The 17943-nt window shown below is 42.9% G+C and overlaps 1 protein-coding gene across 18 annotated transcripts in view; it reads right to left on the bottom strand.

Annotated features, from left to right (window-relative positions):
* Positions 1–977: 977 nt before the first annotated feature.
* Positions 978–17943, bottom strand: part of nfasca (neurofascin homolog (chicken) a) — an 84472-nt gene continuing 67506 nt past the window's right edge. For 7 of the 18 annotated variants that reach the window (XM_048254105.1, XM_048254103.1, XM_048254110.1 and 4 more), the window contains 8 exons: positions 16078–16095; positions 12271–12444; positions 11419–11538; positions 8036–8185; positions 6702–6833; positions 6310–6379; positions 5056–5067; positions 978–1339 (listed from right to left, as the gene is read on the bottom strand). In XM_048254105.1, coding sequence (XP_048110062.1) covers positions 1120–1339; positions 5056–5067; positions 6310–6379; positions 6702–6833; positions 8036–8185; positions 11419–11538; positions 12271–12444; positions 16078–16095 — 896 coding nt within the window. In that variant the 3' untranslated portion in view covers positions 978–1119. Of the gene's footprint in view, positions 6148–6309; positions 6380–6701; positions 6834–8035; positions 8186–11418; positions 11539–12270; positions 12445–16077; positions 16096–17726; positions 17848–17943 lie in introns of those variants that run through there. The other 11 variants (XM_048254115.1, XM_048254116.1, XM_048254120.1 and 8 more) reach the window with 8 other exon arrangements.

Here is a 17943-nt window from a genome sequence, read left to right as displayed (position 1 = left end):
GCCCAGGGAGAAGGAAGGAGGCAGGTGCTGCTCTGACGTTGCCTCAGCAATCCTTTTCTTGTTGTTCCTCCCCAAATTGTTTATTTTTTTCTCCAGCCCCAAGATGGTAGGCCGTTGTCCTTTTTCGTCCTTTTCTGTTTGTCTGGTTGAGCATCGGTGCTACTGTATCCTGCACCCCCCCACAGTGACCCACTACTGAAGAAGCGTCACTCCCCCCCACCCCCCCACACGCATGTGTGACTGAATTAATATTTCTCTCTCTATTTTACGTGTTTTGTGTGTGATAGCACCCTGTGTCCACTAGGAGTCGCCCTGAGCAGGCAGGGGGGGGGGGGGGGGGGGGGGGGGCTATGCCAGGGAGTAGATAGCGTTAACGGGGGAGGTGGCCTCTGAGCTCTCATTGCCCTCCGTCTCTTCCTTGTCCTTCTTAACGGTGTACTGGCCAATGAAGGAGCCGTCCTCGTTGAACTGGCCATCGCCCGCCCTCATGGCTGATCCACCAAGCTGTCATCGTCCCTTCACATTCAAAGCGACTGACTCCCTGCAGCTCTTGTTGTCCTTCACATGTAAAGGGGTGTCAAAAGAAGAGTGAAAGAGAGAGAGAGGAGTGGAATATCAAGAGAAGGCAAGGAGTAAAAGAGGAGGGAGAGAGAGAGAGGGGAAGAAGAGAGAGAGAGCTGGGGGGGAGAGAGAGAGAGAGAGAGAGAGGGGGAAAGAGAGAGAGAGAGAGAGAGAGAGGGGGAGAGAGAGAGAGAGAGAGAGGAAAAGGAGAGAGAGAGAGGGAGGGGAGGGGGGAGGGAGGGGAGGGGAGAGAGAGAGAGGGGAGAGAGAGAGGGGAGAGGGGAGAGAGAGAGAGAGAGAGAGGGAAAGAGAGAGAGAGAGAGAGGAGAGGGGAGAGAGAGAGAGAGAGAGGGGGAAAAGAGAGAGAGAGAGAGTGGGAGAGAGAGAGAGGGGGGGGGGAGAGGGGGAGAGAGAGAGAGTAAAAGAGGAGAGAGAGAGAGAGAGAGAGAGAGAGAGAGAGAGAGGGTGTGTTAGTGTTAAGGGTTTCAGGTGCAGAAGCATATATAGCTCAGAAAAGCCTCATGCTGGGATGTTAAGTGAAACTCTTTAGTCAGTGTATCAATGCTCAAAATAAATATATGCTTTGCATACAAAGCATTCTGCTGGTACGTGCACACACACACACACACACACACACACACACACGAACACACACACACACACACACAGATATGCACATTTCACATTTTCCACCCCCCCACCCGTCTCTGTCAAAGACACACTAGTATACTCTTGCACACACCCATTTTCATCATCTTCTTCTTCTTTGCTTTGCTGACTGCGAGGAGAGGAGAGCACAGAGGAATGAGAGGAAGCGTGGTGGTCATTGAGCATTGGCTGACCTGACCACAGGACTTACCTACAGCACACTCAACAGCCTTACAAAACGTACGTATAGTTTGAGTCATCTCAAACACTGTAACTGTAATTGCATTGACTGTAAGACTGCAAGACTGTAACCACAATTGCATTGACAGTCCAGAAGAACTATGCACAGCATGAACTGCCTACAAATGGCCACCACAGCAGAGAGGGTTAAAGCGGAGCTAGTAATCAAGGATCTTTGACCACAGTCTACGTAGACTCAAGGGGCCCTCCATTTCCTTCAATGTTCTTGTGTTCAGGAAGTTTTGACCACTGGTTAAAGATCGACTAAAGTGAATTCAAAAGATTTGCTTGAAAATGCTTGGAAATAGTTGGAAAACTATTCCTGAAAATGTGTGAAAAAGACTGTGTGTACTGATGTAGTAGCTGCAGTTCACTGCATCTATTTCACATCTTTTGTGGAGCTGGACCATGAAATATTTCAGCATGTCTGAGATTAGAATTTTTGGGGCGGGCATAAAATATATGCCCCATCACACACACAGGCCGTACAGGCCTTGTTTAGCATAACTTCCCTAACTTCCCTAAAATGTGCAGAACAGCTTAGTGTCCTTATGTTGACTGGAAAAGATGACGAGGGGAAGATTGGGCATTTTGATTGAGCATGGTTTCAGCGCCTTCAGTGGACACTTCACTATTTGGAAACCTAACTTTATAAAAGTTACATGCGTAGGTGTTGATTTCTATTCATTCAAATGAATTCAAAATGTACTGTGGAGTGATAAAACACATTATTTGTTTAAGCTTTAGTCGATCTTTAAAAGTAAATGTATGCTGATCTCCATTGCAGGAGGCAAAAAATCCATCCAAATTCATAATCCAACTAGCACCTGTGATTCTCTAAAATCAACATCATAAGCTAAAGCCACAGAAAACAGATGCAAAATTGAAGATATAAATTATGACTAGGGCTAGATTACTCTCTGTAGAGATGGAGAGAACTTCTTCTGCAGGATTCAACGACTGTCGGGGAGAAAAAAGTTTATTTGCCTTTAAGCTATGCTTGCTTCCAGTGATGATCTCATCACTTCATCAGCACTTCAGCAAAGTATTCAAAATCTGCAACGATGCAAAATAGCAGAGGCTCCTCCTTCTAAACCAGTCTTCACGACTGCATTCCCACGCATGCAATCTAAGGCGGGGTCGACCCTCATATTGGGAGAAGCAGTTCTCCCACATGCACAGTGGACCACAGGCCTGGTCACTTCCCTGCATCAATACAAGCAGTCTAGCGTTCATAAAACGGCAGTCTCTTAACAGGAGGATTTTCACAAGGAAAATTCACATAAGGGGGAGGGATGCAAGGCTCTGTCAATTGTTCAACCTCTTGTTTCCGCTACAGTCTGAAGAGGTTTCGCTTTCGGGACCCTCGGATGGATATTGACAGGCTGTGATGCAGACCTGCGTGCCTGGGAGAGCCGTAGGGGCTCGCTCGTTAACGCTCGCCCTTTCCCTGCAGGGACAGTCTTCCATCACAGCCCCTCCTCAGCCATCCCGATTGCTAAGATGCTCTTAGCATTGCTTTTGTCGAACTTTCGGGGCTTTAAGCGAGCCAAGTGCCGTCGAACCTTACCCAAGAGTCAAAGTCCAACACAAAAAATCACACGTTTGCTCGTGAACCAGGAGACCAAGGCTCCCAAGCATGCAACATGCCAAGTCATCATGACAGTCGGAGACAAACTTGCACCAACGTAGGTGTCACGGGGAAGTAGCCACCACAGCTGGAAAGAGACAGTCTACAGTGTCTTAATCACATCGTCAAGCTAAATCCACACCCTTCCGAGGTCAACAAACATCTGTTTCTGGAGACAGACTAGACACTCTTAGACAAATGAGCAATTCTCCAACAATTTACCGTTTGGGTTTTAATCAAAGGACCCCACCGGCACAAGTGAGGGGGCATGGCAGAGTGGTCGGTAGTAAGAACACTCTCAGCCATACCCTTCACCACCAGGAAGGAAGCTATGCATCGTATTCCCATGTCCTCACCTGAGTACGTTCAGTCCAACTACTACGACTAGGCATGTCATTGGTCGTGCTCAAATTCATCTTAAGAAAGAAGTGGTGAAAGCCGTGGAATCAAATGTGCTGATGTTGCAACTAACGGTGGATTGCACTCACACAGGGCAGGACATGGTCATAGGCTCAGGGGAAAGTAAAGTGCTGCTGTGTTGCTTTATTTTTAGGTACTGTAAAAATAATAAAAGTGACTGCTGAAATCAGGTGCCATTTTGAAGACAGCTGACACACCAAATATTGCATGAGGTTTGGTTTGTGACTTGCGGGGAGAGACTAGGTTTCAGTCAGGAAGATATAGGTCAGTGTAAGGGAAGGGGAAGATAATTGTGGGGAATTGAATGTATTGGCAGTTTGATAAGTTGTGTAACATGACTGGACAGGGACAATATTTAGTAAGTTATTTCAGCTGATAAGGAAGTCAAGAAATATCTCCAACTGCAATTTTGTAAACTTGGTTACCGACTCCCTCTTGCTCCCTAACATTTTATTAATTTCGTCATTCTAAATAAAGTTGCAGTAGCAATACTGTCTGCAACATCAAGGAGCACAGCCGGACAATTAGAATGCAGTGGATGGTTGAAGATATTTTGATCAAGGGGTGTAAGTGTTTCAATTGAATAAAACCCAAACGCAAAATAAATAATGCTATAAATTTCAGAGGTTAACAGCTCAGACGCCTTGTTGCATTGAGAGCTTCACCTGTCTTCTCTTTCAAGAGACCTTTATAGAAGAAAATGAGAGGAAAAGAGAGAGAGAGAAGAGGAGTGCAAGCAGAGGGAGAGGACAAAAACATCAACAGGAGAAAGAAAGAGTTGAGGTTCAGCATACAGAAAGGCATCAACTACAGTCCGACTCTCTTACTTGTCTTTCTGTATCACACCAGTACTGTTCTATATATATTAGTCAGAGGGAACCTCAGAGGCCCTAAGATAAAGCTGGTTATAGGTGTGTTCTTACTTTCTCAAAAGGTCTTAAAAAACATTACACCTCTGTTCATCCAGTTACAAACATCTCTGCATGCAGGTATAAGAGGCTGTGTCTGACCACCGAGCAACTGTGCCTGGTCAACCCAAACCCCTTCTTCACACATATGAAGAGAATTAGGGTAACTTCTGTGTTGAGTCCTGTGACAAGAGTGCTTGCCTTCATTCAAGGGTGCCAAACTGTGTCGACTTTAGGCTAACTCTGCCAATTACCATAGCGCATAATCACGTTAGCAGTTGTAAAAGTACAACTCAAACAAGGGCAAAACAAAGGGGAAAACACTAGCTTATAAAGTACTACGAAGCAAGCAGGTTGGTCTCATATTCCCTCTCACTGTATTTCTTTTACTGCTCTTATCTCAAGAGCTCTGGAAGGGTAACTATAACTGCACCTCTTTGGTCTCCATTTGTAAACTGCTCGGCACACAAAGATTAGGCATATTAAGCGCAAGGACTGGGTAGCAGTCAAATTGGACTTGTGTTTGACACCCCTGAATAACACGTGAACTGACAGCATACAGAGCATGTGCTCCTGTTCCATCCTGTCAAAATGTTAGCCAATGACATGCTTCAACTCAGAAGGGGATGCCGTGCTCAAACCAAGTACCTGTTCTCGTTTCTTTACCAAACCGGATGCCATTTTCAGTGAGGAGGTGAATGGAACAGAGAGAGAGAGAGGGAGAGAGAAAGAGAGAGATATAGAGGGAGAGAGGGAGAAAGGAATGTTGTGTAGGGTGAGGAGGGGAGAAAGACACACATTGGAGCTGGTTTGTTAGCATGAGGTCCTGCTATTACGAAGAGTTAACTTAGGTAGAAGTGTACCAAATTTCATTAGTGATCATCAATCTGGTTTAACAAACTGGTAAGACAATGTTATCTGTACTTAGCATCGCTAACAGGACACCTTTACATGGCTACTCTTGGGTAGTAAATGTTCTCCACTCAAATCCAAAACTTGATGATTATGCGTATATAGTTGGAGGGGAACATCACATGCTGTAAGTAAATTATGGAAAAGGTTTACCGAATGGAAAAACACAAAATGTTATGTCCCAGGCACAGGGTTTAGTTGCCTTATGGGGTACCTATACAAATCTGGAAAGAGGAGATAGCACTAAACTGGGTAGAGAGAACCGAGCATAACAAGGTGGCCATGAGCCAACCAAGGGCTTTCCTATGTTCCTGAGGGAAAGCTGACATAACAGGAACCGTTCGAGATGAGAGGCTGCAAAACTGGGACAGCTGATAGGCTGAAATGGCAGAGAGGAGAATCCCTCTCTAAGTACCACACGTGGAATGGTCTAAATGTCACAGTGATGGCAACACTTGAATAAGGAGTTGAAAGGCGTAAGGATTTCTCAGTAATTCTGTCACAGACAGCTCTGACCTTGCCATAAAGAAAAGCTAAGGATGCTAGAGGTTTTGGATCTGGCTCCATTTAGAGGAAATGGCTTGTTGTTACACAAGATGAGAACTTATTTTGCTATGTAATGTGGGCCATCTATCACAACCTTCCATCTACTATCTATCTAAACCTGACTGAGGCCATATAAAAAATAATGTAATATATATTTTCAGATACATCATACATGTTATGTTGTAAGTGATGGGCAGCTTTTATTCTTTTGGTTTAAAAGGATTAAGGTTAGTGAGCTGTGACACAAAGACAGACAGTCGTGAGCCCAGGGCTCTGTAGAACCTGCAACGAGCAGAAGAACATGACTAAACAATAGGAATCACACCTCACATCATCTTATTGAGCTGACATTAGTCCAGTCTAATCTAATCAGCAGTCAGGGACATTACGTTTGTTTTATGTCAACACATGCACATTTGGTAAGACCAAATTGAAGGAACTTACTGGTAGTCAAAGGATCCGTCCTGGTCCTTATGATCGACGGCATCTAGAGGGAGGTCTTTTTTATCCCTCACTAGACAAAAAAGTACATAGACGTTTAATACAAGGAACACATTTTCTTCATTTGAATCCTTCCTCTTTGCAAGGCACTGTGAGATGATTATATCAACTTTAAATAAAGACGTATGAACCAGGAGAGCTGCTCTACTGGCTCTGCAGAAGCACTGTGTGATTGCTGGATCTCAACACTCCCTTGTATGGGAGTCAAGAGTGCATGGGGACAGGTTCGAGAACGGTTTTACCTTTTGACAGTTTTGCGACACTGTCAAAAAGTCACAGGCTCCAGTTATCAAAGTAGAGATTCAGCAAAAACATAGTAAGTGTGGACTTCCAACCTGGATACTTTCCTCCTCGACTCCTCTTGATGAAGCAAACGATGAGAAGGATGAGGATGATGAGGGCGATGGCACACATCAGGCCAATAAACCAGCCCTGCGTGGCGATGTCCACGCTGTCCGTTGTGATCGCTGGAGTCACACACACACACACACACACACACACACACACACACACAGAGGAAAACAGCAGAGGGAAGAAAGTCAGACTTTGCCAGATAATTTGTTTTGATCCAGATTGTTCTCTGACCAATTAACACAACAACGAATCTATGCGCCTGTATGTGTTATATCAGTACTACAACTCCCTAAGTGCACCAAGGCACACAAAGAGCACCAACAAGAGGAGTGATTACCATAAGAAACATGTTAAGACAGTGTGGTCAGAGATACGTTCATAAAACATTTCACATATTAAGGCCAACCTGTCTGAGTTTTCCTCCTTCTCTGATGAAGGCTATTGACCAAAGGTTGGTCAAAGGTTGGTCAAAGATTGACCAAAGGTTGGTCAATAAATAAATAGTGCATAGATGTGAAGAGAAAGGTATGCACAGCTACACCTCATTAGGTTGCAGACTCCTTTTAATCAAACATCTTCCCAAAACACTTAAGGAGAAAATAAACATAAGCCTTGTGCCAATCACCACTGATTTCACCAGTAAGGAAATAAGAAAATGGCTTCTCATCTGCATCAAGAAATAATTACTTTCCCCCAAATATGTACTCTACCCACAATTCAAATAACAAGAAATGAAAGGAATCTATTTTGTCATGTACTGATGAGGAGAACATACTTCACTTTAACTGTAAAAACCTCGGCACTATAACAACTGGCACAGTTGGAGCCACACAAACGGTTGTTTAAGAATTACTGGAGTGTTCACTATGCCAACACTGCCATGGAGTTATTAGCATAACTTTTTTGTTTTCGACAATCTGAGTAAATATTTGCTCCGTTTTTGATCTGATAAACACTTGATTATAACCAACAAATGACTTTGTGGAGAGTTTCAAAGGCAAAACAAAAGTTTGTTTAAAAATATTACATACAAGAACATTTCTCAAGCCGTTTGAAAAGAAAAAAAATGAAAAGAAAAAAGAAGAAGACATGCCATGTGAAGTGTTTGAGATGTTGAAGTAAACAACAAAAAAATCCACCAAGCAGTTCAAGCTTGAATTACTGCATCATTATCCCCTCATGACGATGTCAGCTTTGTGTCTTGTCAAGTGAAATCCGTTCGGTGGAAACTATGATGAATTCAGGATTACATGCTGTAGTCCACACACAACCCTGGTAGATATATCTCCGTTAGTGGCCTCCATACATGGCTCACCTCGACTGGTCTCGAAGGTGACGTACGGGCTGCTGATGTGGTTTTGCACGAGTGAGAACACCCTTAGCTGATATTTGGCCCCCTCCACCAGACCCGCCAACCTAATGTGGGACTTGTGCTTAACGGCCACTGTCTTCACTGTCTTGTTACCTTCAGGGAGGGGAGAAGACAAGAGCACAGACGCCCATCAAACGTAGACGTGGGTGGGTGGGAGGGAGGGACACAGGTCTCACCCAAAATCCACAGGTCTCAACAACTCCAAAGCGCAATGCACAGATCGCCGGGTGACAGATGCCTGCTTCCACGAGATGTACGGGTCATTCTGAAATCGACTGAGACAGAAAAGCAAACCTCCTGTCTCTCTGAGTCTACAGAAGATGCTCAGCAGTTAATATTCAGCATTTTAAAGCCTAATTTCCTTGCTCCTAGGTCTTCTCATATTAGTAGAGAGAGAGAGAGAGAAAGAGAGAGAGAGAGAAATGGGGAGAGAGTGAGAGATGTTTTTTTCCTCTTTGGTATAATTCTCCAGAGAACAGCAATGGGAGAAAATCATTTTTTCATGATGAAGAGAGAAATGGTGCCAAAAGCCACAAACTGCAGTAGACATCAAAGTAGAACTACAATAAGTAGAACATTTCCCTTGGGTCGGATCCAGACCTATGCACTATATAGCCAGAAACTGGTAAAAAGAAGACAACTGAGAGGCCGCTGAACAATATTGGATACAACAGGAGGAATGCTCAAGTCTCATGTCTCAATTACTCATGAACCCCTGCTCCATCTCATTGGAAGATAACGGCATACGGCATCCAATCAACAAAACTGATCGCCTTTCCACACAGAGAGACGCCATGCAATGTGGACTGACTGGCATGACTTTGGCAATGCCCCAACTTGAGCTGGCATTGGCATGATCATGCAGTGGACTTGCCATCAATCACGAGAGAAATAAGGTAAGCAGCCAAAAGCAAAAAACAAGTCAATGATAAATAAAGGACCTTATGCACTGACAAGGAAAACAACAATACATTAGTGTGGCCCAGCAGATTTCCCAAAGGGTCATAAAGGTGAATGTGGCTTGACGGCATTGAACAGAGGGTGCAGCCACAAGTGTTAAGTTACAAGCTGCCAAGTGGGAGGGTGAGGTAAACAATGTAGATGTGTATGGCATTCTTCAGACATTAAAGCACTGCAAGACTCAACTTTTCATATTTGCATGCAATACCATGGGTCACTTGGCTTTGAGATTAACTCAGTTTTAGAGGTGCACTGGATTAGACTGCCATACCACCATCCGCTAGTGCAGTGGTTCTTAACCGGTGTGCCGTGAGGCAAGGTGAAGTGTGCCGTGGAATTTTAAACAGGCTCGTGAAATTCACTATTTTTTAAAGGCCTACATTAATTACATTAACTGATTCTAATGCCAGACTAATAATTAAATTATTATTTATCTATGGCTATCTCCTTAGTCCATTAAGGTTTGTGAAGCTGATCTCCATCGTGCGACTTCACTTCAGGCAGCGCATACTGTAGCTACGAAAACTGTCAACAGGTACCTCGGTTTTAGGTAATAGCACTTGCCCACAACCCGAGTGCGTCATCTGCCGGGAGAAATTGGCTAATGCTAATGTGAGTATCTGCTACTCACTGTGAGTATATCTGCTATTGTTATCACCCCTGCTAGGTACATCATTAGTCTATTAGGTGTCGCCACCAACATCAGAAATTTGACGTCATAAACATATTTCTTAGCAGAATCATGATTATCTATGAATAAATTGTTACATTTCTCATTGCTGTGCCTTTATTTTATGAAATCTTGCCAGATATATGTAGTAACCGTTTTAGAAAAGCAATAAGCCACTCGAGTCCGTAGGTTACACTAATTTTATAACAGCTGGGGGTTTTAGGCCTCTCGGGGCTTACTTAAGTTGGTGTGCCTTGGTGTTCTGTTTGAACTTTTGGTGTGCCTTAACCATAAAAAGGTTGAGAACCTCTGAGCTAGTGTCTTTAACTGCTTTTTTTGTCAACAAGTAATCATGATCTCAGTATTAACTATTAACATAACTAACATGATCATAATTATGATTGTTTACAATAATTGACCAGCCCTACCATAGAGCCTTGTGACTTCATCCGAGCGAAAATAAATAAATAAATATATAAATAAGTGCATGAAATGCAGCCCACATCCACATCTTAATGGGAAGGTGTAATTTGTTTGCCTTAGTCCATTGAGAGTGCCAGCCAAAAGGTACATTTCCTTTAGCAGTGTCCACCTCACACAGGCTAAAATGCCATGCTAACCGCAGCTATGAATATATCTCATCCACTCTCTCTCTCCTAAGTGAGAGCAGGAAAAGCGCTGTTGCCATGAGCAGCGTAGCAAGCAGTGTGACACACACACACACACACACACACACACAAAGCATATGAGGCAACTGGCAGTCAGGCATCTGACGACCGATATGAAATGGTGGAGAGGCGCAGAGAGACAAGAGCTATAGAGTAAAGAGAGGCGCAGAGAAATAGAGAAAGAGAGAGAGAGAGGCAGAGGGAGTGGCAGGAAGACTGAGAGATGAGATGAGAGTGTGAGATTGAGAGGCCACATGAGGAGTGATCTGAAAAATTTACAAGATGATATAGTGATACATTAAATTACATTAGAACTCCTTAAAACCTCAAACGTCTCTATTCAGCTACAAACAGTATTCTCTTCATACTGCTTGTATGATCAATTTCAATTATGGTACAGTATACTGTTAAATGATTGTGGAATTATTTAAACCACTCTAGCTATGATGCAGCACATACAGTATGGACACATGAAAGCAATGTGAACCATTTGGTTAAGTTATTTCAAACTGTCTGAGAGTCTGAATCATTATTTTGTACCCTCTGCCCCTCTCTCTCTCTCACTCTTTTCTCTCACTCATTCTTTGCCTCACACACTCTCTGTAGGATCAATTACTCAAATCTCTCTCCCCATTCTTCTGAGCCACCAGATTGATGCTGGGCTTTCTAAAGGGAGCCACAGTCACAGCTGAAGACTCAAGACACCCCCTTGCCTTGCTCGCCCATCTCTCTTCCTGTCATCCCAGGTGTCTAAGATACACGTGACCACTGCATGAACATTAGCATGATGACACAGTGCTGAATAATTTTTAAGGAGATTCAAATAAGACATGCAATAATCCAGCCTACAGTGACAAATCTGTAGCATGAGGCTAATAACATGCTACAGATCAATGAGCTGGTTGCACTGAAGGACTTTGCACTTTAAGCCTTTTGCTCTCAGCGAGGTGATTTGGGTCTCCAACAGACTGCCTCAAACTCCAATGGCTCCCAATGGAAGGTCCAAGCCATTGGGGTCTGGTTCTTACTTTGCAGGGTGTACTCTAGCACAAACTCGCTGTTGTCGGCATGGAAGTTGTGATCCCAGCTGACGTTAGCATAGTTACTGTTAGGCTCCACCGTCAGATTCCAGATCTCCCGAGGGGTGGCTACACAGAACAGGCCAGAGAGGAGTCCAGTGTTCAAACATGCCTCACAGATTAGATAAATTATAGGTACGACTATATGTTTTTTTTAAAAGTAATAGTAAAAGTGCTAATTTATTTGGATAGTAGGTTACTAGTAATGAATGAAAAACTTTTAGGCCTGACATGACTGCCAGATATGTCTGTTATAGTCCTTAATATCTTATATAAAAACAAATGTCAAAAGAGAATTAGATTAAAACTAGTGCTAACCACAGTAGCTATAGTGCTAACGGACTAACTGATATAACATAAAAGCACTGTATAGATCATGCACTTTGTTCAGACTTCTGACTCCAGAGCAGCCTATACTCAGCCGCCTCTGGCATCGTCTGAACATCAACCAAACTGATTCCCTGAAAGGTGAAGAATTCCATTTAAAATGCTGTCTGATGATTAAACAAACACTACCTTTAAAATATGCACCGGCTGACATTGATGCTAATATAAATAAACACACAAAATGCCAAAGGAGCTAGTGGAAGGAAACTCGCCCTTGGAGTCCAAATGGAAGGTGTTTCTTAAATGAACAGACTTTCATCAGGCTGTTTGGCTGAACTTTGTACTACTAAGAGATTAAATTGAGGGAAATTAAATTTTCCAGGATCTACAACTACTCATCTCCTTAATGCACCGGTACTAGGCCTATGCTACTTCCATATTTCTCAAACTTGAAGTGATGGGCAGAGTTTGTACCCAGTACTTTTGGGACCATGCGGGCGTGGGGTGTTGTTGAGGTGCTAACGGTTGTAGTTGTTGAGGTACTAATTGTTGTAGTTGTTGAGGTACTAATGGTTGTAGTTGTTGTTGGGATGGTAGTGGGAACTGGTACGGGAACAGTTGTAGCCACCACGTCATCTGTGAGCTCAACTACAGATGGGAGGGAAGAACAGGGCAGTTAGAAGAGAAGGAAAAATGAGAAACACAGTTCACAATCACAGACAGAGGATAGAAGAATAGGAATATCAAAACCATATGGGATTCCCAAAACCAGGCCTGGGATAAACTGTCACAGCACCCTATTACATATTTGAATTGATGAGTTTAAAATTCAATCATTTATTTTAAAATATGGAAAGTATGTCAGGCAGACATTATTTTGTACCATAACAGGAATAAAAATCACAAAAGGTTACTATTATTAGCCAAGCATTTTCTAGGAAACCTCTCTTTCTTCTAAATCCTCATCATCGGAGCATCGTAAATGGATCAACGTGACGGGTGTTTTGGGAAGGCCATCCATATGTGCACAGGGCTGCCAACTCATCAGACACAATCAAACTATGTCTTGTTCATTCTCCTCTGTCCTGCTTCTGCCAGTATCAACCTAAAGGCATCTCCAGAGTGTAACATTGTGGCATGTAGCACACATCATCCATCTATCTCATCTGGCTCTTCTGTTAACCCTTGAAGACCCTTGATGAATTATATAACGCACATCAATCTTACCTACTTTGTCACAACACAGAACAGGTATGTTTCGTGTCCCTGTGGGTTTCTAAGAAGCACTCACTGCAGATAAATCCACTCAATTCAAACCAATAACTTTGGCTTGCAGCAATGAGACAGATTTTCTGCTTTCTCCAGAAGTTGGCAGCCCTGCTTACATGTGTTCACACAGCATCACTGTCATGCATACAACACATCAGCAATATCCTTCACTGTACCTTAAAGTTATCTTCACCTTGTCTACAGACTGTTCCAGTTTACAATACAACAATTTACCTTGAAACCGTTGGACAGACAGGATTTCCGCTACTTCCTAGAAATCCCTGAATCCATATGCGAGTGTATAGCCAGTCCTCTATGTGGCATTTATCATTACAAAAGACCAAGCAAGCCAGTACTTTGTCTCCCCCTCATGCCCAGGGATGCGTTTCCCAAAAGCATAGTTGCTAACCTGTTAGCAACTTAGTTGATTGGCAATGGGAAATTGCATTGCGACCAACAAAGTACTATGGTTTTGGGAAACGCACAAGATGTGAACGATGGTAGTGTAAAGGTGTCACAATACAGATGAGCTGACAGACAGACAGACAGATGGGTGGGCACAGATAAAGCAGAGCGTGGGAATGTCTCGGTAGCGGTCATGCCTATGTGACATGAGAAATCCTGTCTCAAGCAAAGCCAACAGCTGGGAGCTCCACACATCACGCTTACCTGTGTATTAGTGCAACAGGGCATGTGTCTGGACTCACATAAAACAAAGCTACCCCCTGTGCCCTCCATACACATGCACACACACACACACACACACACACACACACACACACACACACACACACACACACACACACACACACACACACACACACACACACACACACACACACACACACACACACACACACACACAACTCAGGTGAGACTCAACAGTGCAAGCTTCGGCCGTGAGCAAGCAAAACCGACTGGAGGTGAAATGTAACCAGCGGTGTATGGCAGCACTGTGGACACCCGAACCCCCCCAAAAAAGATGAAGTGCAGAACTCCCCATCCCAACTGCTGTGGCAAAAGCCAGAGTGGGCATGCTTGCCATTCCTCCATGAAGCCACTATGGTGACTCTCCACTGCCCTCTAGTGGGCATTTGCAGCAAATTATTTATCACTGCACAGACAGTTTGCAAGCTTACCGCACCATGGCAGCCATGGGTTACCAATGTGACCTTAAAATGCATCCAACACATGCTGTCACAGTATTTCCGGCACTTTCTACCATCGCACACAAGCTTCTCATACACTTGTTACTTGTAACAAGGCGATGAACATCTGAGGTGGTCCCTTAGAATGTTTTTGAAAGCAAGTGGAGTGAACTGAATTGCACCTCATGTTATAATTCACCATGTCGCTTTTCTGAATGCTGAATGAACAGAGCATGCTGGGAAATAGGTGAGGGTTGATGACATGGTAACAGTCGACAGGCACCATCAGGGATCAAAGATTTATGGAGCAATATTAGAACTACTCGGAAAACAGTGGCATCAGAACATGTTGACAGAAATTCTCACTATGCTTCCCATAGCTAGAGAGGGAATCAAGCACATGTATTCTATAGTCAGACACATGTAGGCCATCAAGCCTTGTCCCTGAAAGCGTTACATGGAAGACAAAGAGGAACATGGACACTGACAGAAAATTGATGAACACAGATGACTATTGACAGTGCATTTATGCACTGAATTATCTTCTGATAGTTGAAATAATTTACCATAGTTGAAATGTTCATATATTTTCCCCACCCAGCTACTTAACCAATCAGTTATATTGAAACTGCAGGCTGAAATTTAAAATGTACCATACTTTGACAACTTTTTTTTATTATTATTAAACATTCAGTGTGGATGTGACTGAAGTTGTAAAATTAAATTCCACAAGGATATAACATCCCATTTTAATGCCCAGCATTTTATATCATGTCTACAAGGTGCTCAGAAGTCCTCCTCAGGAACATGTTTTCATATTTCATGAATTATGAAAATGACCAAGCTATATGGCATGGGTCGGCAACAGGCAGCCCGCGGGCAAAGGTGGCTTAATTATTCTTGTAGTCCGATTTTTTCAAAATCCTTTACAAATAGCCTATTTACCAATCAGACCATGGGTGCTTAAACAAATATGAGACACACACTATGATCCGGTCATTTGATCCCTGGTCCTCTGGCAGCGCATGTTGCACTTTCGTGCTTCTGTCTGGAGCGGATAGGCTATCTTGAAGGTGCCACTCCGTGTAGTTCCTTTCAAACAGTTACAGCGCCATTGCAGATCAGACACACGGGCTTTGCATCTGTGAAACCGGGTAAGATGAATGCAAACTTGTCTTCCTATTCCTTTTCATAGGCTCTATTTTCACGGTAAAACTTCCTTCTTTAGATTTTTTGACCAAGACATTTTCTCCCAGCTAATTTATACCTATACCTGCACGCTAATATTTATTGTAGGCAAACAATAAACATTGTAACATTGTCGTGTCAGGAGGTGGGTCAACCAAGTAAGAATAAAATTAAGATAGACTATCCAAAGTAGTAGCCTAATAACCCAGGCTCCGTGTTAAAAGTCTATCATTGCCAAAATTATTGTAGCCTAGGCTACACATTTACTATTCACAATACTGAAAGGGGAGATAAAAGAGTTAATCAAGAGCATTTAATTACTCAAGTAGACCATCAATCGGCCCATGAGTTATTTTTCATGAGTTATTTTTATCCATTCCAGATGTGTGTTGACTAACAGGTCATCCACCGGAGGGGCGTTTAAATATTAGCCTATCCTCTGGCCTGCCATCTATTGGCTAAGAAAAAAACTGGCCGAAAGTTACTTGCCGACCCCTGCTATATGGCATCCGCTTCTCATTCATATGCAGTGCAAATGAGTTTTGAGGATGGAGATTTTGTAAACAGGATATGACATCACAGACAGATTATCAGACAAACCGACAGACAGACAGACAGACAGACAGAAGCAAGCAGGCAGTCTAACCCCCTTTACCTACACCTGAGAGGTCAATACCTGAGCTGGTATATAGTTCTGTCAGGGAGAGACAGAGAGGAAGAGGGGAGACGTCTAAGAAAGAGCAAACACAGAAAGAAACACAACAACAACACCAGGAACCGACAGTGGTGGTGTTATACGGTATCATGTTAACTGGCTGGACTGTTGACTTTGCCTCTGGAGTTAACGTAACTGTCCCCTTCTTTTGCAGATGTGTTCAGCTGATGGTTCAGCCTCTGATACCTGGTCGCAGTTTCGTCTGTTTAACTCCAGCTCAAATTGAAATGTTTGTGATGATCCACTTTGTTGTTTAATAAAGGCTTACAACACAATGTGTCAGAGTCAAAATTCAGAATTCAAATTGAAATGTTTGTGATGATCCACTTTGTTGTTTAATAAAGGCTTACAACACAAGGTGTCAGAGTCAAAATTCAGAATTGAATTGAGAATGAGAAGGGTAGTGTTTAACAATGAAGCTTCACAGTATACTGTATGTCAGATATGATTGCATCAAACACGCAACTTATAACTTAACCTTCCCAAAACTGAATGTACAGTCTGTGAGATTCAACACATTCTTTCTGTTGTGTGACTGTGGAATTGCTTTGAATGGCAATGAATTTAATTTCACTTCCTGTCATTTCAATTCAAATTCAAATTCAAATTCAACTTCCTGTGGGGCAGAGCCAGTTCAATTCAAATTCCATTCATGTAGTAGGCTACATGCACTGGACCATGAATATGCCACCAAATAAATAAATACCGGTAACCTTATACTATTAAATCGTTCTCAATACCAATTTCAAGTTTTATTCTGAAATTGCACAGCGCCTGCTTCAGAGGATACTGTTCCCACCTAGTCTGGCCTATAATCAAATGCTTGACCTCTTTGGACAGCAAAGACACTGTAGTTTCTTTGGAAACAATTACAATAATTGTGTGGACTGGACTAGAGGATACACAATTATTAGGCAACACTGAATGCCAACCAGAGTAATGGTCAGTTGTGATATGCATCAGGTTAACATGCAGATTTTAGTTTTGTCATCAAGAGTTCAAATCTCATGCCTAGTTGAACTTTTTTATTTTATTTATTTGCTGACATTCATAATCCTGTGCTATAGACACTTCAGGTAGAGGCGGCCAGAGCCTGACCACAGCAGTCAGTGAAACGTTTGTAAAACTTTACCATGATAGGCTACTTTGAAGGCCTACTAAGTAAATGGCTTGGGCAAAGCAGCAAGATAACATGGTAGCCAGATACTATGATCAGCCGTGTTAACTTGCTACAATCATAATAACATACAGTATACTGTACTAGCTGACCTCTTACAACCACCTCGTCTGCAGTGTCCCGCTGGCTTTGTGAGCAAAGCAGTTGGTCGGACCATTGTCCACAGGTTTTTTTTTTATCAGATATTGGTGGCAACCCTACTGGGTGATAGCTTTTGTGTAGCTAAGCTTAATTTATGGCAGAGTATACCAAATAGCTTTGCTCATTACAATTTCCAAGTAGCTTTCCCAACACTGATGTTATGATATCAATCTGAAAGGTAAAACCATCGAATTTCACTCAATGGCCTTTGTGCCCTGTCATGTGGCCTTGGTGCCCCTAAAAAAAAGGTGAAGGCCAAATGGCCTTGCCCCTAAAATGACGAAATTCCAACCCTGGTTGTAAGCCTTTATTAAACAACAAAGTATAGCATCACAAACATTTCAATTTGAACTTGAGTTAAACAGACGAATCTGCAACCAGGTATCAGAGGCTAATCCATCAGCTGAACATATCTGCAAAAGAAGGGGGCAGTTATGTTACCTCTAGAGGTAAAGTCAACAGTCCAGCCAGTTAACATGATAGCCAGATACCGTATAACACCGGAAACA

This window comes from Alosa alosa, chromosome 10 (assembly GCF_017589495.1).
Source record: "Alosa alosa isolate M-15738 ecotype Scorff River chromosome 10, AALO_Geno_1.1, whole genome shotgun sequence".
Classification (NCBI taxonomy): domain Eukaryota; kingdom Metazoa; phylum Chordata; class Actinopteri; order Clupeiformes; family Clupeidae; genus Alosa; species Alosa alosa.
Note: the sequence above shows the minus strand (reverse complement) of the source record. Positions and strands in the feature narration are given on the sequence as shown.